The following is a 27,523-nucleotide window of genomic DNA, read 5'->3' on the forward strand; positions in this document are numbered from 1 at the left end:
ACACCAATAGCCACATGTTACTTGCTTATGCTGATGATATAGACATTATGGGACGATCAGTAAAAGAAGTAACCGATACCTTTATGAAGGTCGAAGGAAAATCTGCTAAAGTGGGTCTGGCGGTAAACGGCGAGAAGACCAAACTGATGTTGTCGACGCGCGTCCATTGAGATCGGACCAACTGTTGAAGTTGGCTCTTATAATTTGAGGCAGTAGATTTCGTCTACCTCGGCACCGTCGTAAACACAACAAACGACATCAGTTGTAAAATAAGAGGAATAATTTTACACTGTGCAACATTTTTAAGGTGATCTTGTGCAAACAGTTCGAACTGAGGAATTTTTGAAAGTACAGACCCAAACGACAAGTTACCCTACTTGGGTTTTGTTGTGTCAGATCCAGTTCGGATTTTATGGCCCCATCTAAACATGGTTAAATATTGAGTTTTTAAAGAAATTCGGGGCTATATCTCCGAAATCATTGCGAATCTTCTTCTGACCTCTGAAGCAAATTTGTAGATAAGGACAAGATTAAAATATTTGGAGAAATAATGAACTTGAAAAACTACATTTATTGCCTCAAATTTCAAAATATATGCAAAAATTCCACAATTTTTATACATTTCGCACTGTATCTCCAAAACCGTTAATTTTTTCTGAATATTTTCTTTTAGGCAAATATTCCCCGGAATGAAATACACAACTCTTCAGGACATGCCATTGTTGTAAAATATCTCTATGCCATTGTTTTCAGTATAATTTTCAACGACCATTTAATAAATATGTCAATAAAGTGGTGAAATCCGAGATGCGAGAATAAACTGTTGGTGTGAACTGTGTTTGAAATACGTGTTGTAAAAGATATGATGCAAAATACAGCTGAAACAATATGAAGTAAGCATTTTATAGTTTCAGAATGTTCTAAGGAATTTTTGAGAACTTTATTTGGAAGATTTTTGCAAAAGGTTACTTGATTCAATTCCCAATAGTTTAGCCGATAATGACCAGAATTTCAGCAATTATGTAAAATTTTCTATATTTTATAGATTTTGATGCCCTAGATGGAGTTTTTCTTATGTGGTTTTTTCAAAAGATAAGTTCTACTAGTTTAGGGCTACAATATTCCTAAAGACAGCAAGGCCAAATTCCTATTCGTTTCTGAGATAAAGGCCTGATAAATGTAAAAAAGTGTAGATTTAGCCCGGTTTAGATGAACCACGAGCTGTATCTGCTATACAACGACATCAATATAGTTAAACGTATCGAGATGCAGCGCTTGCGTTGGCTAGGCCATATAATAAGAATGAGCTACGATGAACCCGCTAAAAAGGCGTATAAATTCGAGCCACATGGCGGTGCACGCAGAATTGGCAGGCCAAAGAATAGATGGCGCAAACATGTGGATGAAGGGATGACAAGGCGCGGTATTCCAAAAAGCGAACCACGAAACAAGAGAATTGGAGATCTTTTCTTAGTTCGGTCTACGGAACAAATGTTCTGTAATGGACCAGCTAAGTAAGTAATTAAGTAATAGTTTTAAGTTCTTCATTGTAACGTTTCGAATTCTTTAATTGTTATAAAAGTCTCAATAAACTTCAACTTCAACTATTTTATTTTACTATATTTTAGTTTATTTTATTTTACTTACCTCTCTGATGGATTTGATAAGGCGAAATTCTGATTTGTACGCACTACACACTTTGTGTACATTACTTTGTAATGGGTTACATATTGACTGGGGAGTATTATCAGTTAAAATATTCTGCTCCTGCTAGGAATAAGAGGAAGAGTTTAGTACTTTCATAAACAAAAATAAACTTATTGTTCCTATTTAATTCAATATGCATTTCACTTTGCCTTAGCCACAAGGAAAATGTTTACATTTAAACTAAATAATAATATTTCATTGAACGGAAACCCAATAAAACTTATTTCATTAAAATTAATTTAATTACCTTGTCGGAATAAATTAATTTTAAATTCCCAAGATTTTACAAAACAATTTCACATTATAAAGTATAAATATCCAGGGCAAGCTATGTACTTAAAAATGTACCAAAGCAAAATGAATTAATTAATTATTTACGAAAAATATCACAAAAGAAGAAAAACAAGAAATTAAGTCTCAAAGTAGACTTTTCCTAACTTTCTATTTTTATGCAGTAATTGGGCAACACCATTATGTAAAATACATTGTGGACAGAATTATTTTTGGTTTTCAGGTGAAAATAAGTTTTTACTTTACTCTGTGCTGTCCTTCTTTTCTAAATAGCTATTCATGGACTTTGAAAAAAAGTATGATGAGTTATTACTGTCAAAGAGGCAATTATAGGCTTAACATTTTAGAAATATATACCGAAAAGCGCAAAACCTACACAAAGCGAAATTTTAATACCCTGTTCGCCATTACTATTACTCAACTTCTTCTTCTTTTCAAATGGGTTAATATTTTTTTCTGTGAAATTCTCTTTTTTTTAATTCATTGCTCCTGAGGGTCACTGCAGATCAACATTTTTCTTTATTAAAATAAAAGTGAAAAACAAAAAAATCACAAAGAATTTTCCCTTTCAATGAGCAGAAAATTTATTGTGCCACCATTGCTAAGAGTAAGCGGCAATGAGCAAACTAACCAAAGGAAAATGAGTAAACCTGCAGCAATGGCAACAGCAGTCAGTTGTGCTAGTGGTGGTAGTTGTATCCTTGAATCCTTTTTTGTATAAGCATAAAATATTAAAAACCAAATTAAACTTTACAGGTAAGCGCGTTCGTCTTTTTAATTTATTTCAACATTAAAATAAAAACTATGTTTTTCCACTGTTTTTTTGCAATGTGAAAATAACACAGGGCACCATAACCATGTGTAAGGAAATGTAAGGGGAAATGCTCTAGGAAGGAAGTAGTTACTTTCACCTATTATGAGAGTTATTTCCTGTACACGAGAGTATGTGTTTTGGTCGCCAGTAACCCTTTTGAAAATGCAAAATAGCTACAATAATTAACAACATCTCTCTCTCCCCATTGTATGGCTCTTTGTGTGCCATACAACGGAGGGAGTACCTGTGTCTGAATGCTTGTGTAAAGGGTTTTTGAAAACCACAGTAACAACCTTGTGCTGCATTCAACTTGTTACAAATACAAAAGCATATATTTAGGTATGTTCGTTCACCTTGCTGCTATTTGTCATAAATTTATCTCTTCTTTGTTTTAAGAAATATTTACACTTTTTATAACAAAATTGTCTAACTTTTAATTTGTTTGTTCTTCTCTGAGGACTGGAGACAATATCTAATTTATTGATGTTTTGTAGATATTATATAGGACTTGGCCGTACACAATTCCAAAAATGTAGTGGGTGCTTTATCTGCTAATCGTCCAAGGACATAACTCCCAAAATTATTTTAGTAATTATACCCTCAGCCTTTAGGCTAAGGAGGGTATATACACTTTGATACGATGAAAATGTTCCTCATCGAAATAATGGTTTTAGACCCCAAGTATGTTTAGACGAAATGTGTTTCAGACAATTTTGAGTCGATCTAGCCATGTCCGTCCGTCTGTCTGTCTGTCCTGCTGGCTGGAGCGCACGATAACGCTCGAACGGATGAACCGATTCGGTTCAAATTTTGGCTTTCGTAATATTTTGCTCAAACTTAGTTTAAGTTCGAAGATGACCTACATCGGTCCACTCATTCCGGTACCTCCCCCACAAAAGTTCGAAAATGTTCGGAAAGTTTGTGCGCACGATAACTCTTGAAGGGAGTGACCGATTTAGTCCATACTTTGTATAGCGTAAACTTTTTACCAGAGTAATATGAGGTTCCAATATGGTCTCAATAGGTCCACTCCTTCGGGTACCTCCAACACAAAATTTCGGAAAAGTTCAGTTTAGGGCCATCTCTCGAATCGCTTTGATTTTTGTTTTTGCAACTTGTATTCACTGCCCTCCATACGACGGTACAAGTTTCATCAGGGGCAAGTCCACACTTCCTGAGAAAATAGCCTGATAGTTGCAAAAAACCCCAATGACACCGTGTGAGGTGGTTGGAGCCCAAGGTAACTCTCGAACGGATCTGCCGATTCGGTCCAAAATATGGCCTTAGTAATATTTTGTCCAAACATAGCTTAACTTTGAAGGTAAGCCATATTGGCCCACTCCTTCAGGTACCTCCCCCACAAAAGTTGTCCACTCCATCCGGTACCTCCCACACAAAATTTCGGATAAGTTCACTTTATGACCTAGTATCGAATCACTTTGATTTTTGTTGAAGCAACTTGCATTCGCTGCCTCTATTACGATGGTAAAAGTTTTTTAGGGGCAAGTCCATACTTCTTGAGCAAACAGCCCGTATAGTGTAAAAACCCCCTATGGCACCATATGTTGTGGCTGGAGATCCACTTCCATAACGGTCAATGTCGATCCATTCCTTTTAGTATCTCCTCCACAAAACTTTTGATCTTTAATCCTAATCAAAATTTTTGTCGGTTCAAATGCCCAAAATTTTTAAAAACCGCTAAATACATACGTATTTTGGGAAAAAATTGTTTCAATATACACATGCTGAGGGTATATCTCTGTCGGCAAAGCCGACTGATACTTTTTTACTTGTTTTATTGATGTTTCGCTATAGACTTTTCAAAGACAATTTTTTTTTAATAACTTAATTATACTTCAATATTTCGATTGGATTTTAAAGATCATAAGGGAATTAAATATAGGCGATCTTTCCTCGTAGCTAAAATGTGAAAACCCTATATCCCAGTCAAAGACCGAAAGCCCTATTCAAACATAAGAACAATTTTACGGTAACAAGTAAAAAAGTATCCGTCACAGAGATATGCCCTCAGCCTGTGTGGATTGAAATACTTAAAAAATGGCCGTATGAACCGACAAAAATATGGATAGGATTAATGCTCAAAAACTTGAGGAGATAGATAGGGCTTTTTTACCATACTAGCCTACGAAAAATATAATATCGCCGTAAACAAGGCCACTAGGAAAACCTTTGGTGAAAATGTCCAACGGATCTTCTAACAGACCATTAACCACACAAAAATGTTGAACATTTGTGTGGGTGGTACCACAAGGATTTGACAGATACGGCCCAAATTTGAACATAAACTAAGTTTCGACAATATTAAGAGATCAAAAGTTTGGACCAAATCGGTTGCTATGTCTATGATTATGCTTACCATTTTAGGGAATATGTTCGAACTTTTGTGGGGAAGGTACCGGAAGGAGTGGACCTATAAGCACCACCTTCGAATTTCATCTAATATTCGAAGAAATATTACGATATCCAAAGTGTGGACGAAAGCAGTATTCGGTTCGAGCTCTAGCCACTACATATGGTGTCATAGGGTTTTTTACAACTTTCGGGCTGTTTTCTCAAGAAGTATGGACCAACCCCTGAAAAAAAAACTTTTACTGTAGTAATTGAGGCACCGAATGCAAGTTGCTTCAGCAAAAATCAAAGAGATTCGAGAGCAGGTCTAAAAGTGAATTTATGTGAAATTTTGTGTGGGAGGTACCCGAAGTGGTGGACAAATATAGTCAATATTTGAACCTGATTTATATCTGGTAGATATATTAGGATGTGCAATGTATGGATTACATCGGTCACTCTCATCAAGAGTTGTCGTGCGCACAATTTTTTCGAACATTTTTGAACTTTTGTGGGGGAGGTGCCTGAAGGAGTAGACCAATACGGCTTATCTTCGAACTTAAACTAAGTTTTCACAAAATATTACGCAGGTCATATTTTGGACCCAATCGGTAGATCAATTCGAGAGTTATCTTGCGCTCCAACCACTACACACGGTGTCATAGGGGGTTTTTGCAACTTTCAGGCTATTATCACAGGAAGTGTGGACTTGCCCCTGATGAAACTTGTACCGTCGTATGCGGGGCAGAGAACGCAAGTTTCTACAACAAAAATCAAAGCGATTCGAGTGCAGGTCCTAAACTGAACTTTTCCGAAATTTTGTGTGGGAGGTACACGAAGGAGTGGACCGATTGAGTCCATATCGAAACCTTATCTAAGTCTGGTAGAAATTTTACGATGTGCAAAGTATGAACCAAATCGGTTACTTCCTTCAAGAGTTATCGTGCGCACAAATTTTTCCAACATTTCCGAACTTTTGTGGGGGAGGTACCGGAAGGAGTGGACCGATATAACCCATCTTCGAACTAAAACTAAGTTTGGACAAAATATTACGAAATCCAAAATTTGGACCACACAACAGATAGCCACAGCATATTCCACTCAACTGGCCCAAATGCTTAATCAAAGCACTCCTCCTCCCGATAACATATCAGGACAATGGCAAACCATTGCCCACTCCATGCAAACAGCCGCAAAATCCATACTTGGATACCAGAGACCTTCACCAAGGAATCCATGGTATGACCAGGAGTATCGTACTGCTACCGAAGAGAAAAATGCGGCATATAAGGCTACTTTACAATCAGTAAAGCGTAGCGCACGAGGGAGGTATCGGGAGAAAAGGAGAGAGGAGAAACGTCTTTTCCGCAGGTAAAAGAGAGAGATGGAATATCGGGAGTGTGAACAAATCGAGATGTACAGGAGCCAGAATGAAGTCCGAAAATTCTACCAAAGAGTGAAACACCAAACTGATGGCTTTGGTACGGGCACATCCTCCTGTAGAGAGTAGCAAGGTAATTTGGTAACTGATACAGGTAGTGTGCTAAGCATATGGAAATAGCATTTGTATAAACTGTTGGTATCCAATAGTAGCGAAGTCGACGAAGATACCACAGATCCAATCCCACAAGATGGTATTGAATGTATACCACCCGGCCAAGATGAAGTAAAGACAGCAATAAACCGGCTGAAGAATAATAAGGCAGCAGGAGCTGATGGCCTACCAGCCGAGCGGTTTAAAACCGTAGGCGACACGCTGATAAGGTGTATGCATCAGCTAGTTAGCTCCATCTGGCAGGAAGAACGCGTACCCGACGATTGGAACCTGAGCATCCTGTGTCCCGTCCATAAGAAAGGAGATAAGACTTTATGCTCCAACTATAGGGGCATAAGTCTTCTCCCTATCGCCTACAAGATAGCGTCAGGGATATTGTGCGAACGACTAAAGCCCATGATCAACGAAATAATATGACCATACCAATGCGGCTTTAGACCTGGCAAGTCCACCATTGACCATATATTTACTCTGCGGCAAATCCTGGAGAAAACCCAAGAGATGCAGTTCGACTCCTACCATCTTTTTGTCGATTATAAAGCAGCCTTCGACAGCCCGCTACGTTCAAAGGTATTCCAAGCCATGTCTAAATTTGGTATCCTCGCAAAGCTCATTCGGCTTTGTAAAATGACTCTAACTGACACAAGATCTTCAGTTAAAATAGGAAAGAAGCTCTCCGAAGAGTTTTGTTCCAAGAGAGGTTTCAGGCAAGGAGACAGCCTTTCGTGTGAGCTTTTCAACATCCTGCTAGTAAAGGTTATACGAGAGGCAAACGTCAAAAGAAGTGGCACAATCTACAACAATAGCTACATGTTACTTGCTTATGCTGATGATATAGACATCATGGGACGATCAGTAAAATAAGTAACCGATACCTTTATGAAGATCGAAGGAGAATGTGCTAAAGTGGGTCTGGCGGTAAACGGCGAGAAGACCAAGCTGATGGTGTCGACGCGCAATGCTTCCATTGAGATCGAACCAACTGTTGAAGTTGGTTCCTATAATTTTGAGGTAGTAAAAGACTTCGTATACCTCGGCACCGCCGTAAACACAACAAACGACATCAGTTGTGAAATAAAAAGAAGAATTGTATTGGCCAACAGATGCTACTTTGGTTTAAGTAAGCACTTTATAAACAAAGTCACAACTCGCCAAACAAAAATAACGCTTTACAAAACACTGATACTACCCGTGCTGATGTATGGTTCCGAAGCCTGGTTACTTGCGCAAGCAGATAAGGCAGTGTGTGGCGTGTTTGAGAGAAAAATTCTTCGAAAGATCTACGGACCGATCTGCGTTGACGGTGAATATCGACGTCGCATGAACCACGAGCTGTATCTGCTATACAACGACATCAAAATAGTTAAACATATCGAGATGCAGCGATTGCGTTGGCTAGCCCATATCATAAGAATGAGCGATGATGAACCCGCTTAAAAGGCACATGGCGGTGCACGCAGAATTGGCAGGCCAAAGAAAGAGCAGATGGCGCAAACAAGTGGATGAAGAGATGACAAGGCCGAGTCTTGCAGAAAGCGAAGCACTAAACAGAGAAAATTGGAGATCTTTTCTTAGTTCGGTCTATGGAACAAATATTCTGTAATGTACCAGCTAAGTACGTTGTAGCCTAGACAGACGGCAGTCTTAATTTGCATTAACAGCCTTAATTCAAATTAATTTCAACATTATCTCAATTTTTAATGCACAAAATCAAATTGAATTTATACTGAATTTAGCAAATTCAATATGACAATGGTGTTAAAATCAAATTTCTTTTGTCAAATGTCCATGCTTATGAAAATAAAAAAGGAAAAAAAATCAGCAATTTTCGTTTTTTTTCAAATAAGTCTTTCGCGAATAGCATAGCAGCTAATAGTTTTTCGAGCGTTTTATCAAATCTAATTTGAAAATTTTTATTTTCATAAATATTTCATTACCCTCCATACCACATCTATCAAAAATAATATCTTCTTCAAATGTTTCTTTACAGTTTTGCGACAGATTTATAATATTAAAAGACTAAAAAATATCGCGAATAAATTAAACTTATTTTTGCTCTACGGTGGTGAGAAAGTCAATCGTTGAAAGTATATTTGTTTCGCATATTTTGGCGAACTTTTTTAAAATGGTATGCTGGGTACAAACAAACAACACAAACAGCTTTTTCATAAATGCAGAAACTATCGTCTGTCAGGGTGAAAAATTAATTCAAATTAACTAGGCGTTTAAACCAGACAGTTTGTCTTCAAATACATCTCTGATTTACTAACACATACATACATTTGTCGTTTGCCTCCCAGCTGTCTATCAATTTTTCACAGACAGTAAGGAAGACAAATTTTTGGCATTTTTGTAAAAATAAGAGAGATAATAATTGAAATATGTTGAAAACAAAAGAACATGAACAAAAACAAAATATGCAAACGGAAAACAAAAAGAAGTCGGTGGTTTTCATTCAAAATTTTACAACTGTTTTTGTAGTTGTCGGGACGCCTACGTCACACAGGCAAGTTGTGGGATTTTGACAATCAATATATGAAGTCAACTGTCCTGTCATTTGTAAACGCATGGTAAGAAGTTTTTAATGCAAAATAAATCTCCGCCGCACAGTGGTTCAGAATCGTTTTTTCCTGCTCAAAATTCTATAACTATTGAACGGATAAAGACATTTTCATAATTCTTTTTTTGAAAGACAGATAACACGGTCCGGTAGTTGCAGATAAATTCATGGTCAAAATTAAACTTTTGAGTTTTTTTTAACCATTTTTCATCAAAATATGAGTGTTTTTGTGGTTTTTATATCTTCCTATGTATTAAATATGGCCAAACACCTACACATAAACAATAAAATTACCAATTATTTAATCAGGTGTTTAACAAAGATGTTTGGCCTGTATCAATAAAACTTACACCTTTCATTTCGAAACCAAAAAACATGAAACCCGCAGACGACGCGAGCAACACAGAGAAGCAAGTTGCATCGATCGCCGTGTAATTCACAACAATTCTCTTGTCATGTATTATCATAATGCCAGCGGCTTAAGAACAAAAACAAATGACGTGTCCTCAATAACAGCATTACAAGAGGCGGAGGCGTAATGTTGCAGTTGATTCTCATTTGATCAGTAGGAAAATCGAGCTCTTTCATAACAGCTCTATTCCACCGCAGAGCAAACTGGAATTGTACCAGATGCATTTGGGGAATATAGAACATGTTAATTCATCACTAACAGAATTCCAGAGCCTTTGCATATTGGGTGACTTTAATCTTGGCAACATAGTGTGGGAGCATTGCGAAGCCGAGCAAATGTTAAGCCTTTTAATATACATAATGCTATTGAAAGCTATTTTTGTGATAAAATGCTTTCTTTGGGCTTATATCAATTTAACAACGTTTTGAATGATATTAACCGGATACTGGATTTGGTGTTTCTGAATGATGATTGCATTTGCAACTTACAGAGATGCAATATTCCCCTCACCGCAGAATCTGTAAATCATAAAGCATTGGAAATTGAGATTTCGTTTTATGACACAGTTATTCCGGAAATTGATGAAGATTACTATTTCGATTTTAAAGCTGCTAACTACATTCGCATTAATGAGTTTTTGCATTCCATGTCAAGGGACCAGTTGTTGTCTGGCCATAATCTGTCGTCCATTACCAAACTTTTGGACAAAATTGTAAGCCGGAAACTTTTTGACGTTTTTAAAAACTACATTATTCAGCAGCAGCATGGGTTTATTAGGGGAAGATCGACATCAACTAACCTCGTTACTTTTGCTAACTTCTGCATTAAATCCATAGAAGAAGGTCAGCAACTAGATGTTTTGTATACCGATTTTAAAAAAGCATTCGATAAAGTTCAACATGTAATTCTAATTAAAAAATTGTATAAATTGGGTTTGCATTCCAACTTTTTAAGGTGGGTTCATTCTTATATTACTAACAGAGTGCTGTTTGTCAAAGTTGGGAGTTCATGTTCTAATCCCATAGTAGTTAAATCGGGAGTCATTTGGGCCCCTTACTTTTCCTTTTGTTTATTAATGATATTTCTACTGTTCTCAAAGATTCAAATATTCTTTTGTATGCCGACGATCTAAAGGTTTTTCGTGTTATTAACTCAATTGCTGATTGTCTGGCATTCGAAAATGACATACAATCCTTACTATCGTGGTGCAAATGGAACCATCTATTTTTAAATTTTTCAAAATGCAAAATCGTTACGTTTACTGGCAAGCGTTTACCAATCTTTTATGACTATAAGTATGGAAATGAGCTGCAGTTTTCACGTGAGAACACTATAAAGGATCTAGGAGTTTATTTTGACTGCACTCTTACATTTAAAGATCACATCGATTATATAATCTCTAAAGCAAACTCGCAATTCGGTTTCTTAAAACGAAATTGTAGACAATTTTCTAATTTAAAACATTAACTGTCTTGTTTGAGTCTATGGTAAGATCACATCTGGAGTGTGCGAGCCTAATTTGGAGTCCATTTTATGCTGTCGCAATAAACCGTATAGAAAAAATACAAAAAAGATTTACACTGCGAAATGAATTTTCGTTTGATACTATGCCGTCATATGAACCTCGTTGTCGTTGGCTTGGGATTGAGAGTCTTGAAAACCGTAGAAAAATTCAAAGTGTACTTTTTGTTAAAGACATATTAGATTCGAAAATAGATTCACCTGATTTATTAAATATGCTTCCATTCTATGTGCCCCCTCGTTTGTTAAGGAATAATCGTTTATTTGCCATAGAGTATCATAGAACAAACTATGGGTTGAATGAGCCCTTAACGAGATATTTACTTTTATTTAACAACGTTGCCGATTTAGTTGATGTCAATCAAAATAAGCGAATGTTTAAAAAATCTGTTATCGAAATAATAGATAGTATTTAGTATATTTAATTTTATAATAATACCGTTTGTAAGTAGTCTGTAATGCTTGGTTTATATATACGAAATCCACTCGATTTCAACTGTCAATTCCATTGCTTAAACGTCAAATGAAATCGAATGGATTTCGGATGAGTTTTCATTTGACGTATACGCAAAGGAATTGACAGTTGAAATTGAGTGGATTTCGTAAATGTAAACCAAGCATAAGAGTTTATCTCGATAGATGAATAAATAAATAAATAAAAAAATGTCGAAATTTTTTTTTCAAAAATTTGTAAAAAAAAGTTTTACAACAAAATTTTAATTTGTTTAAAAATTAAAAAAATACTTCTTGGGTTTTCATAAAACTTATATAACTCGCATAGAAACTCATATACTCAAAAAAAAAAGATAATTTGTGTCAAAAAGCTGTAATTCATATGGAAACAGTATAGAAAAACACACATGTTTACCCATGTAATTTTAATAAATTGAAAAAAGTGCTAAACGGACGGAACGGGACGGGTACAAAAGTATATACGGGCTGAAAGAGGGCATCTTTCTGTGAAAACAGAGCTTTTTTCCATGTTGTTCCACAAAAGTTCTAGTCCACAAAATTTGGAATTTAATAAAATTTAGTACCTAAGGAAAAATAAAATAGCTTATGTTGTGTAAACGCTACGATAATTTACTAAAACGATTTATAAATCCTACCTACCTTACAAAAAACAATGAACACATTATCTGTTATAGTTTTCGAGAAATAGCTACGTCTTTCTCTAGAAATTTGCAAAAATTACGTATTCCCAAAAATGGGGAAAATGTTCGTCTTTAGTGGCACACCACGCCCACACCTTCCAATATTTTTACCTAATTTTTTGGTTTCCTTAGTTTCAATATGTTTACTATCGGTAAGAAAAATCGATTCCTGAACCATTGTGCGCCGTCTGTTTAGGGTATAAGTAGTTGTACTGGTATAAAGGAAAAATTGTATTGGCCAATTTTAAGAAAATCAATCATTTTTATATTAAATCGCGAAAATTGCATCTAAGCCCACAGTGCATTTCTTTTATTTTTTAACATATAGCTGGACCAATATTAATGAAGACGTTAGCATTTCTTTGTATAGATGTAGTTTTTACAGAATTCAACTTTTTCAAGGCGCGATATCCCTGGAACCGTTTGTCAAAAAAATTCTGAAAATATACTGAAATATTTTGCTGATGAGCACCATAAAATAAAGGAATTCAAAAACCAATTTTTGAAAAAGTGTCCGATATTACTCAGAAATCTCCTATAGTAATTTTCTACAGTAATTGCTGTAATATTTTTCTTTCCTTAAATAGTGATTTAAGAGAATATTTTATTAATAACATTTTCCTAACGTACGTGTTTTCAGTCATTAATTTATTCACTTAATAGTAACTCTTATTAACTGGTGAAATAACAAACATAATTCATAATAAAAATATTTTCATGTGCTTAGCAATCAAGCCACGAAAAACCTTTGAAAGACCTTGTAATCTTTTGGTAGGCAGAATACAGCTGTAAGTTGTTATACTTATGAAATCTTAGTCTATTAATATGACAATGATAAGAATGTTTTGTTTTACACATTGTAGGCAGCAAATAATGTCGTAGATAATGAACTCCGACAGTAGGAAGACCTCCTGGATAACTACATGCATATATATTCTCCTTAAAGGATAACAATAGTAAATGTTTTCAAGTTGCGTTAATAAAATATACCAACGTAACTACGCCACTGTTTACATCAAATAAATAGAAGAATTCACAAACATACACATGAAGAATGTTACAAAGGATATTTTTAATTAAGTCATTTATAAATAGACACATGCTTTTGTAAGTAAACAGAAAAATTATATAATATTCCGAAAAAGACTAGTATGTGACCTGCTTATAAATAGCTGTATAATGTTCAAGAGAAATAATCACTTTGAGAGTTTTTTATTTATTGAGTTAAACAATCCTAGCGTTATGCTGGGATTGTAGTAAGTGGAGAATTTTTCACATCATGCTGAATTATTTGAAAAATAATAAGTTTATCATACATAATAGACAAACAATTTCAGAAGAGATTCACACCGATAACAACTCATTATTTGTATATCGTAATGAATGAGGGAAAAAACAAAAATGATTAAATGATTCATAAGTTAAGGACACAAATATGATAATTACGTAAAATTCAAAAACACTCACTTTTTAAAATTATTTTCACGTTGATTTTTTAAAGAATATTTTTTAACGTGGATTTAAAAAAAAAAATAACTTGATTTTTTTAAACAATATTTCTAAACGTGGGTTGTGTTTTAACGCGAATTTTTTAAGGAATATTTTTAACATGGACTTTTTAAGTGCATTTTTTAAAGAATAATTTTTAAGGTGGATGATTTTAAGAATATTTTTAAAGTGGATATTTTTAGGACGTAGGGGATGGAAGATACCAAGCAACGGTCCTGACCGGTTTTAACATGGCAAAGCCCAGGATTTATCTTGGTCCCTCTTTCATCCCAAGTGGACACTGACCTCCCCGTGGTGTCACCTGGGGAACTGCCTTTAACACCCGTTAAAGGCAGTGAGCTAAAAGAAAAAAAACAAACCCCTCTAAAGTTGACGACCCCCGAAAACGTTTTAAGGACCATGATCTGCGAATCTGCACCTGGAATGTTCGCACTCTTTATAGAGAAGGTGCAGTCTTCGCATTGGCAGACGTTCTTGAAAAGTACAAGACCGATATTACTGTCATACAGGAAATACGATGGATTGGGAAAGGCGTCACAACAGCACCTAAAGGTGCCATGACGTAAAGCATGAGTTTGGTTGTGGATTCGTAGTTAGTCGGAGACTAAAACATCTGGTATCCAGCTTCACCCCAGTGAATGAAAGACTTGCTGCAATTCGAATAAAAGCTAAATTCTTCAACATCAGCTTTATTTGCGCTCATGCTCCCACTGAAGGCAAGGACGAACAGACCAAAAATATATTTTACGAGTGCCTAGAAGAAACTTATGACCGTTGCCCTGCCCATGACATTAAAATTATACCAGGCGATTTTAATGCCAAAATTGGAGAGGAGAATATCATTGGCCCAACAGTCGGGAAATTCAGTCTCCACAGTGAAACATCTGACAATGGTATGAGGCTGATAGACTTTGCAGCTGCAAAAAACATGGTAGTTAGCAGTACCAGATGTAATCATCTCGATATTCATAAGGGCACCTGGCTGTCTCCAGATCAAAGAACAAGTAATCAAATTGATCACGTTGTAATAGATGGAAGACATTCATCCAGAGTGTTGGATGTACGATCGTTCCGAGACGCAAACATTGATTCGGACCACTACCTTGTTGCAGCAAAGGTACGTACCCGTCTAAACGTTGCAAATAAAGCACGAACAGACACAACGCGGAAGTTGGACATTGATAGGCTACAAACACAACAGATAACCACAGCATATTCCACTCAACTAGCCCAATTGCTTAACGCGAGCACTCCTTGTCCCGATAACATAACAACACAATGGCAAAATATTGCCCACTCCATGCAAGCAGCCGCAAAATCAGTACTTGGATACTAGAGACCTCCACCAAGGAATCAATGGTATGACCATGAGTGTCGTGCTGCTACCGAAGAGAAAAATGCGGCATATAGAGCTACTTTACAATCAGTAGCAACGCGTAGCGCACGAGATAGATATCGGGAGAAAAGGAGAGAGGAGAAACGTCTTTTCCGCAGGAAAAAGAGAGAGATGGAAAAGCGGGAGTGTGAAAAAATCGAGATGTACAGGAGCCAGAATGAAGTGCGAAAATTCAACCAAAGAGTCAAGCATCAAACTGATGGCTTTGGTACAGGCACATCCTCCTGTAGAGACCAGCAAGGTAATTTGGTAACTGATACAGATAGTGTACTCAGGATATGGAAAGAACATTTTTCAAAACTGTTGGTATCCAATAGCAGCGAAGACGACGAAGATACCACAGTCCCAATCCCAGAAGATGGTATTGAATGTATACCGCCCAGCCAAGATGAGGTAAAGACAGCAATAAATCGGCTGAAGAATAATAAGGCAGCAGGAGCCGATGGCTTACCAGCCGAGCTGTTCAAAACGGGAGGCGACACGCTGATAAGGTGTATTCATCAGCTAGTTAGCACCATCTGGCAGGAAGAAAGAGTACCCGACGATTGGAACCTGAGTATCCAGTGCCCCGTCCACAAGAAGGGAGATAAGACTGTATGCTCTAACTATAGGGGCATAAGTCTACTCCATATTGCCTACAAGATCGTGTCAGGGATATTGTGCGAACGACTAAAGCCAATGGTCAACGAGATAATTGGACCATACCAATGCGGCTTTAGACCTGGCAGGTCCACCATTGACCAGATATTTACCCTGCGGCAAATCCTGGAGAAGACCCAAGAGATGCAGATCGACACCTACCACCTTTTTGTCGATTATAAAGCAGCCTTCGACAGCCCGCTGCGTTCAAAGGTATTCCAAGCCATGTCTGAATTTGGTATCCCCGCAAAGCTCATCCGGCTTTGCAAAATGACTTTAACTGACACGAGGTCCTCAGTTAAAATAGGAAAGAACCTCTCCGAAGAGTTTGATACCAAAAGAGGTTTCAGACAAGGAGACAGCTATCGTGTGATCTCTTTAACATCCTTCTGGAAAAGGTTATACGAGAGGCAAACGTCAAAAGAAGTGGCACAATCTACACCAATAGTCACATGTTACTTGCTTATGCTGATGATATAGGCATCATAGGCCGATCAGTAAAAGAAGTAACTGATACCTTTATGAAGGTCGAAGGAGAATCTGCTAAAGTGGGTCTGGCGGTAAACGGCGAAAAGACCAAGTTGATGGTGTCGACGAGCAATGCGTCCATTGAGCTCGGACCGACTGTGGAAGTTGGTTCCTATAATATTGAGGTAGTAAAAGACTTCGTCTACCTCGGCACCTCCGTAAACACAACAAACGACATCAGTTGTGAAATAAAAAGAAGAATTGTATTGGCCAACAGATGCTACTTTGGTTTAAGTAAGCAGTTTAAAAACAAAGCCACATCTCGTCAAACAAAAATTACGCTCTACAAAACACTGATACTACCCGTGCTGATGTATGGCTCCGAAGCCTGGGAACTTGCGCAAGCAGACATTGCAGTGCTTGGTGTGTTTGAGAGAAAAATTCTTCGAAAGATCTACGGACCAATCTGCGTTGACGGTGAATATCGACGTCCCATGAACCAAGAGCTGTATCTGCTATACAACGACATCAATATTGTTAAACGTATCGAGATGCAGCGATTGCGTTGGCTAGGCCATATCATAAGAATGAGCGATGATGACCGCTTGGCGGTACACGGTGAACAAATTTCTGTAATGGGCCAGCTAAGTAAGTAATTTAAAGAAAATTTTTAACGTGGATTTTTTAATGGATATTTTAAACATGGATTTATCTAATGTTATTGAATTGTTATTGAATTTTCTTTAAAGGATAGCCTGGGATTTTTTTAAGAATATTTTTTAACGTGGATTTTTTAAAGAGATTTTTTAATGTGCATTTTTTTAAAGAACATTTTTTAACGTGGATTTTTTAAAGAATATTTTTTAACATGGATTTTTTAAAGAATATTTTTAACGTGGATTTTTTTAAAGAACATTTTTTAACGTGGATGTTTAAAGAACATTTTTAACGTGGATTTTTAAAGAACGTTTTTAACGTGGAATTTTTTATAGAATATTTTTTAACTTGGATTTTAAAAGAAAATTTTTAAAGAGGATTTTTAAAAGAAAATTTTTAAAGAGGATTTTTTAAAGAATATTTTTAACATGAATTTTCTTTAAAATATTTTTAAAGTGATGTTTAATTTAAAGAATATTTTTTAACGTGGATTTTTTTAAAGAATATTTTAAACATGGATTTATCTAATGAATGTTATTTAAGGTTTTTTTAAGAATATTTTTTATGTGGATTTTTTTTTAAATATTTGTTTACGTGGATTTTTTAAAGAATATTTTTTAAAGTTGATTTTTTAAAGAATATTTTTAACGAGCATTTTTTTAAGAATATTCTTTCAAGAACCATCTACTGCACAACTTGAAATTTTAAAGGACATTTTTCAACGTGGATTTTTTACAGAATATTTTTTCAAGAACCATGGTGGACGTGGACTGTTTTAAAGAATATTTTTTCAAGGATATAAAAAATATTTTCTTCAGAGTATTCAAGAATATTTTTTCAAGTATTTAAAGAATATTTTTTTCAAGGATTGAAAAAATATTTTTTTAGGATTTCAAAAAGCGACGCTTATGGGGCTGTGGGTCCTTCTAAAACTATTTTTATATAATCCACGCTTATGAGGCTGATGAACATCTTAAAATATTGTGTAATAAATCGTCTTATGTTTATACTTCGTCTCATTATATTACCAGCCCTCGAAACGCCAGCTATCTTGTTTATTTCATCTTCATTAACTCATAAAAAGCTTGCATTATTTGCCCATGAAAATTCAACTAAATAAAAAAGTTATAAACAAACGAACAAATAATTTACATCTTTTCTTATTTCTGTTTTCTGTTTATTCCAGCTGGATTTACAATTACAAGACGAAGCTGGTGGTGATATCTCAAGTTTTATTACCAACGGTGAATGGGATCTCTTGGGTATGTTGACAAATGAAAAACGTTGCCATTTACAGTTCATGTTATTGTTTTCTTAATTAACAACATCTTTATTATTTTTGTACAAAAACAACAACAATTACTCTACTAACATACACACTATAATAATAATGACAACCCAAACAACAATAACAACAACTATACTACTAAATATACACACAACAACAAAAAATACAACAAACAACAATTAAAATTAAACATAAAAATTTGTTTATTTTTTTATTCTACTTGCAACCGAACCCCTCTCTGAACAAAATACCCCCCTCAACTGCAACAACGCATGGCGCCAAATGAACTTACAAAATATATATGCAATATCTCTGTGTGTGTCTCTCTCTCTATCTCTCTATTTAAATATATATTTACAAATATATGAATATGAACTATAACTCACTCGTTCGCAAATTACAAACAAACAAACAAAAAAATATGAACAATACTCTCCTGGTGCCTGGTATAGGTGTACCCGGTAAACGAAATGAAATCTACTATAATTGCTGCCCAGAACCTTATATTGACATAACATTCGCCATTTTGATACGACGTAAAACTTTGTACTATTTTTTCAATTTAATTGTGCCCTGTGTACTGATCGCCTCTATGGCACTCTTAGGTTTTACACTGCCACCAGATTCTGGTGAAAAACTATCGCTGGGTAAGTTTAGAACTAACTGTACAACTGTAGAACATAATAAAAAAAAACGAAAAAACAACAGAAATTTTGAAACTCGTACAGTACAACATCAAACACACACACAAAACACTAAGAAACACGACTTTAACACAACGAAGAAGATGAAGAAGAAAAAACTTGAAAATTGGTAAACTGACACCCCCTTAACTCTGATTTTGTTTAGAAAGGAAGGGTAGACGTTGTACAAGGTTACACTTGAAATTTACTGGACGCTGTTGATGAAATGGACACCACCACCATTCAAAATAAATAGAATACTCGTAGCAGAAGAAGACGAACTCGCACTCAGAGTTCATAATTAGTTTTCTTTGTTCAGCAAATGCTGTAAAACTTGAGCAGGAAGTGATTGGTAGAGTTTTCTAAAGTTGAGAAAATAACTCTTTGTTAAATAAAGGAAATTAATAGAAAGTTTCTTTAGAAGAATAAGAAGAAGTACTTAAATTTGATTGTTGTGGGTAGTGATAGGAAAACCTGGAAGAGAGAATGTGAATTCCACGTTGAACGAAGAAATTTCTAATAATCACTGCTGAGGAAATATTTAAAAAAATCAAAACGATAGAAAATTTGAAAGATTAAACACATGTCCATTGCATACTTTTTGGCGTATATCCTTTAAAAATATTTATATTGCTTACATGTTATAGTCCTGAGAAATATTTGTAAAAATAGTTAAATTTATGGAACTGCTAGGTATTTTATGTATACGATCACAGATATATGGCATGTTTCACTAAGTCGATTCGAATTCAAATTCGTTCGAACTACTACCAAACTTCTGTGTTTTGAAAAGAACTTGATTCTTTTTATACCCTCATGCATTTATGCCTCATCGAAATAATTGTTTTAGACCCCAAGTATCTTTGGACGAAATGTGTTTCAGGCAATTTGGAGTCGATTGAGCAATGTCCGTCCGTCTGTCTGTCTGGCTGGAGCGCACGATAACTGTCGAACGGATCAACCGATTCGATCCAAAATTTGACTTTCGTAATATTTTGTCCAAACTTAGTTTAACTGCGAAGGTGGGCTATATCGGTCCACTCCTTCCGGTACCTCCCCCACAAAAGTTCGAAAATGTTCGGAAAATTTGTGCGCACGATAACTCTTGAAGCAAGTAGCCGATTTGACCTATACTTTGCACATCGTGAAATTTATACTAACCTTAGATGAGGTTCCAAAATGGACTCAATCCGTCCACTCCTTCGGGTACCTCTCACACAAAATTTTGGATAAGTTCAGAATAGCACCTGCTCTCGAATCGCTTTGATTTTTATTGCGACAACTTGTATTCATTGCCCCCCATACGATGGTACAAGTTTCATCAGGGGCAAGTCCATACTTCCTGAGAAAATAGCCTGAAAGATGCAAAAAGCCCCTATAACACCGTGTGTAGTGGATGGAGCGCAAGATAACTTTCGAACAGATCTGCCCATTCGGTCCAAAATTTGGCCTTCGTAATATGTTGTCCAAACATAGTTTAAATTCGAAGATAAGCCATATCGGTCCACTCCTTCAGGTACCTCCCCCACAAAAGTTCAAAAATGTTCGGAAAAATTGTGCGCACGATAACTCTTGAAGGGAGTGAACGATGTAATCCATACTTTGTACATCCTAATATATCTACCAGATATAGATCAGGTTCGAATAAGGACTATATTTGTCTACTCCTTCTGGTACCTCTCACACAAAATTTCGGATAAGTTAATTTTGAGACCTGCTCTCGAATCACTTTGATTTTTGTTGAAGCGATTTGCATTCGCTACCTCCATTACGACGGTAAACGTTTTTTTTTACAGGGGAAGTCGATATTTCTTTGGAAAACAGCCCGAAAGGTATAAAAACCCTTTCGTCACCATATGTGTCGGTCGAAGAGCACTATAACTCTCGAACTGTTCAACCGATTTGGTCCAACATTTAGTCTTCGTCATATTATTTCCAAACATAGTTTAATGGGCAATACCGGTCCACAACTTTCGGTACATTTCCCCAATATTTAAAAAAATGTCACTAAAATGCTAGGACGATATCACTTGAATGGGGCAACCAATTTGGTTCAAGCTTTGGATCTCCTAATATTTCGTCAAAATTTACTTTAACTTGTAAAATGGCCCATATCGGTCCTCCCCCACAAAAGTTCAACATTTGTGTCTTAGTGCAGTTAATTCCTAATCCACATTTTTGTCGGTAAGTTCAAACGTCAAAAAAGGGCCATAAAATTCTGAAGAGACATTAAATACATTCGATCTGGCCGTAGGTGAAAGATTATCTTTACATTGACTGAGGGTATATATCTGTCGGCAAAGCCGACTGACACTTTTTAACTTGTTTATAAAGTTTTTAAATCTTCTATAAGGGTGGGTCGCAGCGAGTTCATATATTCCACAAATATGTCTGACATAAGACTGAAAAGCCTAAAATAACGGTGGAAATGGGAAAAAATAAAAACTCACTTGAAATTGGTGGCAGATCCTCTAACAAAACATCATTATAGAGAGAAAATGCCAAAGCAAAAAATATTCTACATCAAATTTAATTATAAGTAGCCGAAGACATGAAATCACTATATATAATATTTACTAGCAAAATATCGGAATCAATTTTAGTAAAAAAAACCCATAATTTTTTATAACCGTAGTTGATTGATTAGCCATGTCCGTCCGTCTGTCTGGCTGGCTGGAGCGCACGATAACTGTCGAACGAATGAACCGATTCGATCCAAAATTTCGTGATATTTTGTCCAAACTTAGTTTAAGTTCGAAGATGAGTTATATCGGTCCACTCCTTCCGATATCTTCCCCACAAAAGTTCGTAATTGTCCTGAAAATTTGTGTGCACGATAACTCTTGAAGGAATTAACCGATTGGTCCCTACTTTGCACATCGTGAAATTTCTAACAGACTTAGATGATGTTCCAATATGGACTCAATCGGTCCACTCCTTCCACCACCAACACAAAATTTCGGAAAAGTTCAGTTTAGGACCTGCTCCCGAATCGCTTTGATTTTTTTGCAGCAACTTGTATTCACTGCCTCAATTACGAAAAAAAAAAGATTTTCAAGGGCAAGTCCATACTTCTTGAGAAAACAGCCCGAAAGTTTGGGCCCTATCTGTCCAATCCCTTGGGTACCACCCACACAAATGTTCAACATTTTTGTGTGGTTAAGGATCTGTTCGAGGATCTTTGGACATTTTTACCGGAGATTTTCCTAGTGGCCCTGTTTACAGCGATATTATGTTTTTCGTAGGCTAGTGTGATAAAATAGCCCTATTTATCGTTATCCCCGCAAATTTTTTAACTTTAATCCTATCCATACTTTTGTCGGTTCATACGCCCAAAATTTTGAAAAACCCCCTAAATACCAAATTTTTTTTTGGGAAAAACGTATTTCAATCCACACAGGCTGAGGGTATATCTCTGTCGGCTAAGCAAACTGATATTTTTTTCTTTGTTGTTAAATTATTTGCTTGCAATTATTTTGCAAACTTCAGAATAAACAAAATATGTAGACGTAACGGATTTTAAGAAAATTACAGCAATAACTGGGGTATTTAAACAAGAATTTTTATTTTGGTTTTTTTTTTTTTTTTTTGATAATTTCATATGTTTCAGATTTGGACCAAAATCTGCCATAAAATGTAATTTTTGAGGTTAACTTTATAGACAAGAGTGTTCCACACTAAATTTGTTTTTCTACCCTACACCACACCGTGGAAAGGGGTATAATGTCTTTGTGCATTCGATTTGATTTAACTTTTTACATTGCAATATTTCTTCCAAACTTAGACTTTATTCTTAAAAGATGGACTGTATCGGTCAACTTATTCTAGTACATCGCCCACAAAATTTAAAAATTTTTAACTTCAATTTAACGGCTGTTGGCGGGATCGTACTTAAACTTCTTTACCTAATATTTGTGATCCTGATTAAACGTTTTGCCATACATACTTCCCAAGAAAAAAATACGAAATGTCAAAAAATCTCTTATAGTCACCCTTATAAAATCCCTTATAGCCCACCACATCTCACCACAGAGTTAAATTTTTATACCCTCCACCATAGTATGGAGGGTATATTAAGTTTGTTTTTCCGTTTGTAACGCATTGAAATACTCATTTGCGACCCTATAAAGTATATATATTCTTGATCAGCGTAAAATTTTGAGTCGATCTGTGCACGTCTGTCCGTCCATCCGTCTGTGGTAATCACTCTAGCATCCACAAAAATGGAGATAGAACGCTGAAATTTTGGGAAAATGCGTCTTTTGTTTGCAGGCAGGTAAAATTCGATGATGGGCTATATCGTTCCACGTTTTGGTATAGCCGATTTAGCTATAATTTGACATTTAGGGTTCTTAAGTGTCAATAAACTTATATAACAAAAGTTGTGGACATAGGTCCACGTTTTGGTATAGCCCCCATATAACGGTACCCCCCGATTTACGGTATTTTGCCGTTTTTAGCTACATTTTCTGACCGATTTAGCTATAATTTGACATTTAGCGTTCTAAAGTGTCAATAAACTCATATATAAAAAAAGTTGTGGACATAGGTCCACGTTTTGGTATAGCCCCCATATAACGTTAACCCCGATTTACGGTATTTTGCCGTTTTTAGCTACATTTTCAACATAGCCCCAATATAACGATACTTCCCGATTTTCGGTACTTTGAGGACTTTACTTAAAATGTTTAACCACGTAGGTCCATGTTTTGGTATAGCCCCAAAACAAACCTCCCGATTTTCCGTACCTTAGCTTTATTTTTGGACGAACTTTCTGTAATTTGAAATTTAAAAGCCAACAAAAATTTTTCATTTAAGTTCATATTTTCGTATAGCCCACATACCTCCGAACTAGCTGTTAATGTCATTTGAAGTTCCCACGTTATGTACCGATTTTCGGTATTTTGAGGATTCTAGCTAAAATTTTTAACCGAATTAGGAGTTATTTGACATTAAAGGCTCTCATCAAAAACTTTCAACATAGGTCCATGTTTTATTATAACCCCTATATAACGTGGCCTCCCAATTTCTCGCCCACCAAAAATTGTCAGCATACATAGTTAGGTACAGGCACCATAAAAAAGGGCCTCCCGAATAAAGCATTTTATGTACATTATCTGACATTTTAACGTACCCACTTAAAGTTGGGGACAGGAATGAAAACTAATTATTCCATTTTAGTTCAGAATATTTTATGGTGGAGGGTATGAAAAGTTCGGCCCGGCCGAACTTAACGCTTTTTTACTTGTTATTATTAAGTTATATTTTTCTGAAATTTCTAATGATTAAATGGAACATTCATATTCAGTTGAGTACATTCTTAATTTTTCAATTTTGTTTTGTGTGTTTTCCCAATATATTAATTCCACTTTGGGATTTCCAAAGGTTGTACATAAGAATGGGTACTACGCTGTACGCTGAATTCATGGGTTCGATTTCCTAAACTACTCAAAAAAATCTCAACGAAAAACACCGCACCGGTTATTAATTTCTATATGGGAATCGACATATAGAAACTAAGGAAACCAAAAAAAAAAAAAAAAAAAAAAAAAAAAAAAGCACAATATATCTGGAGAAAGAAATAGCTGTTCCTCGGAAACTGTAACAGATATTGTCTAGATTGTTTTTATACCCTACACCACACCGTGGTAAAGACTATAATGTCTTTGTGCATTTGTATGTAATATACAAAGGGAAACGAGATAGGCCCATAGTTACTTATAGGCATGCCCATCCGTTCGCAACGGACATTTTTTGCCCGATTCAGCTCAAAATTGGGGAATGTAATTTTTTTAGCCATAGAAAGAACACTGTTGCTTTTGGTGAAAATCGGTTTAGATTTGGATATAGCTCCCATACATATTTTCGTTCGATTTCACGTATTTGCTGTACCAAACACGCTATATACGTTCGACTTTTATGAAATTTGGAGTGTGTGTCTTTAATCGGGTCTAAAAATAAATGTGCCAGATTATATCGAAATCGTTTTATGTTTTTGTTTCGAGTTGAGCTGTTTAGACCTAAGAGGTACATTGAAAAATTAGGAATCCACCGAAGTCCCACACATTCAACCATTATGCTACGTTTCACGGGTGGTTAAATTCGATCATCAGGCATATTAAAATGTCATTTTTAGTGGGTGGATGAATGCTAAGCTTGGTAACTAGTATTTATACCACAAATCATTCGAAAACTGTATATTAGAATTATTTATTTTATTTTATTGCCAGTAATTTAATTCCAAACTTTTTCTATAGTCCGACTTATGGCAACCCTATTTTTCAATTCTTTATTACAAATACTATGGCAGCTTTTTTCCACCGTTATTAGTATCTGTCTGATACAGAAGATTTTTTTTTTGATCATCAATATTTGTCAACGGAAGCTTTGATAAGTTGATGGTGGTTTAGAACGCTAAGACGCCGGCAAATGTGTCACTTGGTTGTCGGAGACCCAGGTTCGAATCCCGGCCTGGCTCATGCTGAAATCATTTTTTTGTTTTGCCTTATTAAGGCGAAGGTCATTTTATATTGATATTTTAATAGTGATAGTGATAGGTTCAGATTTTTTATATTCTATATATTTTATATATTCACAGTTGTGTAGGGTATCATATAGTCGCCCCCGCCTGACTTTAAACGTTTCGTTACTGGTTGTATTCGGCAAACCCATACCACCCAAAATAAGGGTCCTGAAAATCACAGATAACCCTACACCCACACCTTAAATGTGTATTTATCCGGTTATTTTGGGGTGAACTGTTTGGAACCACGACTTCTGGTACCTCTCTCTATAAACGTTCAAACCGTTGCGCTTGTAATGTAAGATCTTGCCATGGATGACTCGAAATTTTTACTCAAAATGCATGCTTCCCTAGATAAGGGACCCGAAAGATAAAAAAATCGGTCATATAATTTAAGATAAATCCGACACGGTCCTTAATCCCTTTATTTCATCTTGAATGTAGCAGGGATACAATACGAAGACATTGTTTAGAGCACATCAGGCCCTGTAGGGGACATCTAATGGATTTTCTCATTTTAAAGCCAATTTGCAACGTTCTATTTAGGGGATTTAGTTTTGTTTTCGCACAGAACTACTTAAAAGCCCTAAAAAAACTCTGTGGCCGGGAATTAAAATTTTTGCTAACACAATAATTTTTGAATTACGCCCCCAACAATCGCGAAGAAAAGTAGTCTTTGAAAAAAATATTTCTAAAAAAATATTCGGACTATGGTAGTAACAAACATTTCCAAGACCATCATAAAAGCCCCCACGATTATAGTCACTACCAAAATAATCCCAATAAAAATAATACAAAAAAACTTAAAAAGACACGTTCCAAGAAGATTGATTACATCTCCTTAGCGTTTGGGATTAACTGAAAAAGCATTTGCATGAAAAGAAAAAAAAACTTGGTCACACCAACAAAAGTTATTCATTTTGCGATAACCTGTAGCATCGGACACATGAAGGGCAGTGGCGACAACTGACTGCCAAACAAAGATGAAAGATAATCAAATCTGAGAGACTAAAGATGGTGGATAACGTTGAGTAGCAACAAAATTAAATAAGAAAAAAAAACATAAATTGAAATAAATCCCAGTTTGAGTATTTGTTTTAGTAAGTGGATCAACGAAAAGTAGCAACAACAATGCAAAGAAATGATAATGGAAAAAACTTTTTACAATATTGAAACGGCATAAATATAAGGACAAAATACAGACAACTATTCTAGGGGCATTTGAGCTTTGAAGAAACAAATTGTGTGATAAATGTTGCTTTTAATTGAATGAAAAGGCTTAAAAGAAAATGATTTTCAATCTTAAGAGAAATGTAGCAGAAAATTGGAAAACTGTAAAATAACAATATAAATTTTCAACGATTTTTTAATAATTTTTATCCACAGCTATATCTGTGTTAGTTAAAAAAGTAAGAAAAGTCCTTAAATCAATTAATTAAGCGATCTAATTAGAGTGAATGTCAAGTGTCAAATTTAACACACCTTTGAAGAACTTCCCTTACAAATTTCTCTGAAACAAATCAGCAAGTTCCAAAAACAACCTACGATAATTTCGCCTTATTTCAATGTCTTCCAAAAAATTGCCAACTAACGAATTTATAAGAAAATAATTGGCTCTAATTTGAAACTCTCTCACATTTAATAGAATCGAAAATTGATAAATCATGCTCATTGACTAATTAGTAACAACTTTCTTCTTGCAAAGAAAATTGTTTCGATATATTTTTCTTCTTCGGAAGACCGGAAACCACAGATTTCCTTCCGTTTGTTGTATTGACCTCGTACTTGGCGAAGCCAAAAAAAGAAATAAGAAAAACAAGTTGGAAAAACATCAATAATAACACAAAAATTATTTGCAATCAACATCAAGGAAGCAAATGGCATAGTTATGGCTTTCAAAAAACGGAGAGAGAGCACGGAAAAAAATCAACAACAAACTTAAATCAAATATCAACGACCATCACCCGTAGCATTGCACACAGCTAGCTCTGCAACTG

The 27,523-nt window shown here is 35.6% G+C and overlaps 1 protein-coding gene across 2 annotated transcripts in view; it reads left to right on the forward strand.

The window, feature by feature from the left end:
- nAChRalpha7 (nicotinic Acetylcholine Receptor alpha7) overlaps nt 1–27,523 on the forward strand; it is a 460,381-nt gene that overhangs the window by 308,897 nt on the left and 123,961 nt on the right. The window contains exons 5-6 of one of the 2 annotated variants that reach the window (XM_073977639.1): nt 18,219–18,294; nt 18,773–18,967. In XM_073977639.1, coding sequence (XP_073833740.1) covers nt 18,219–18,294; nt 18,773–18,967 — 271 coding nt within the window. The remainder of the gene's footprint in view (nt 1–18,218; nt 18,295–18,772; nt 18,968–27,523) is intronic. The other variant, XM_073977640.1, reaches the window with a different exon arrangement.

This window comes from Musca autumnalis, unplaced genomic scaffold (assembly GCF_047663935.1).
Source record: "Musca autumnalis isolate F117 unplaced genomic scaffold, ASM4766393v1 scaffold_3, whole genome shotgun sequence".
In the NCBI taxonomy this organism is placed as follows: domain Eukaryota; kingdom Metazoa; phylum Arthropoda; class Insecta; order Diptera; family Muscidae; genus Musca; species Musca autumnalis.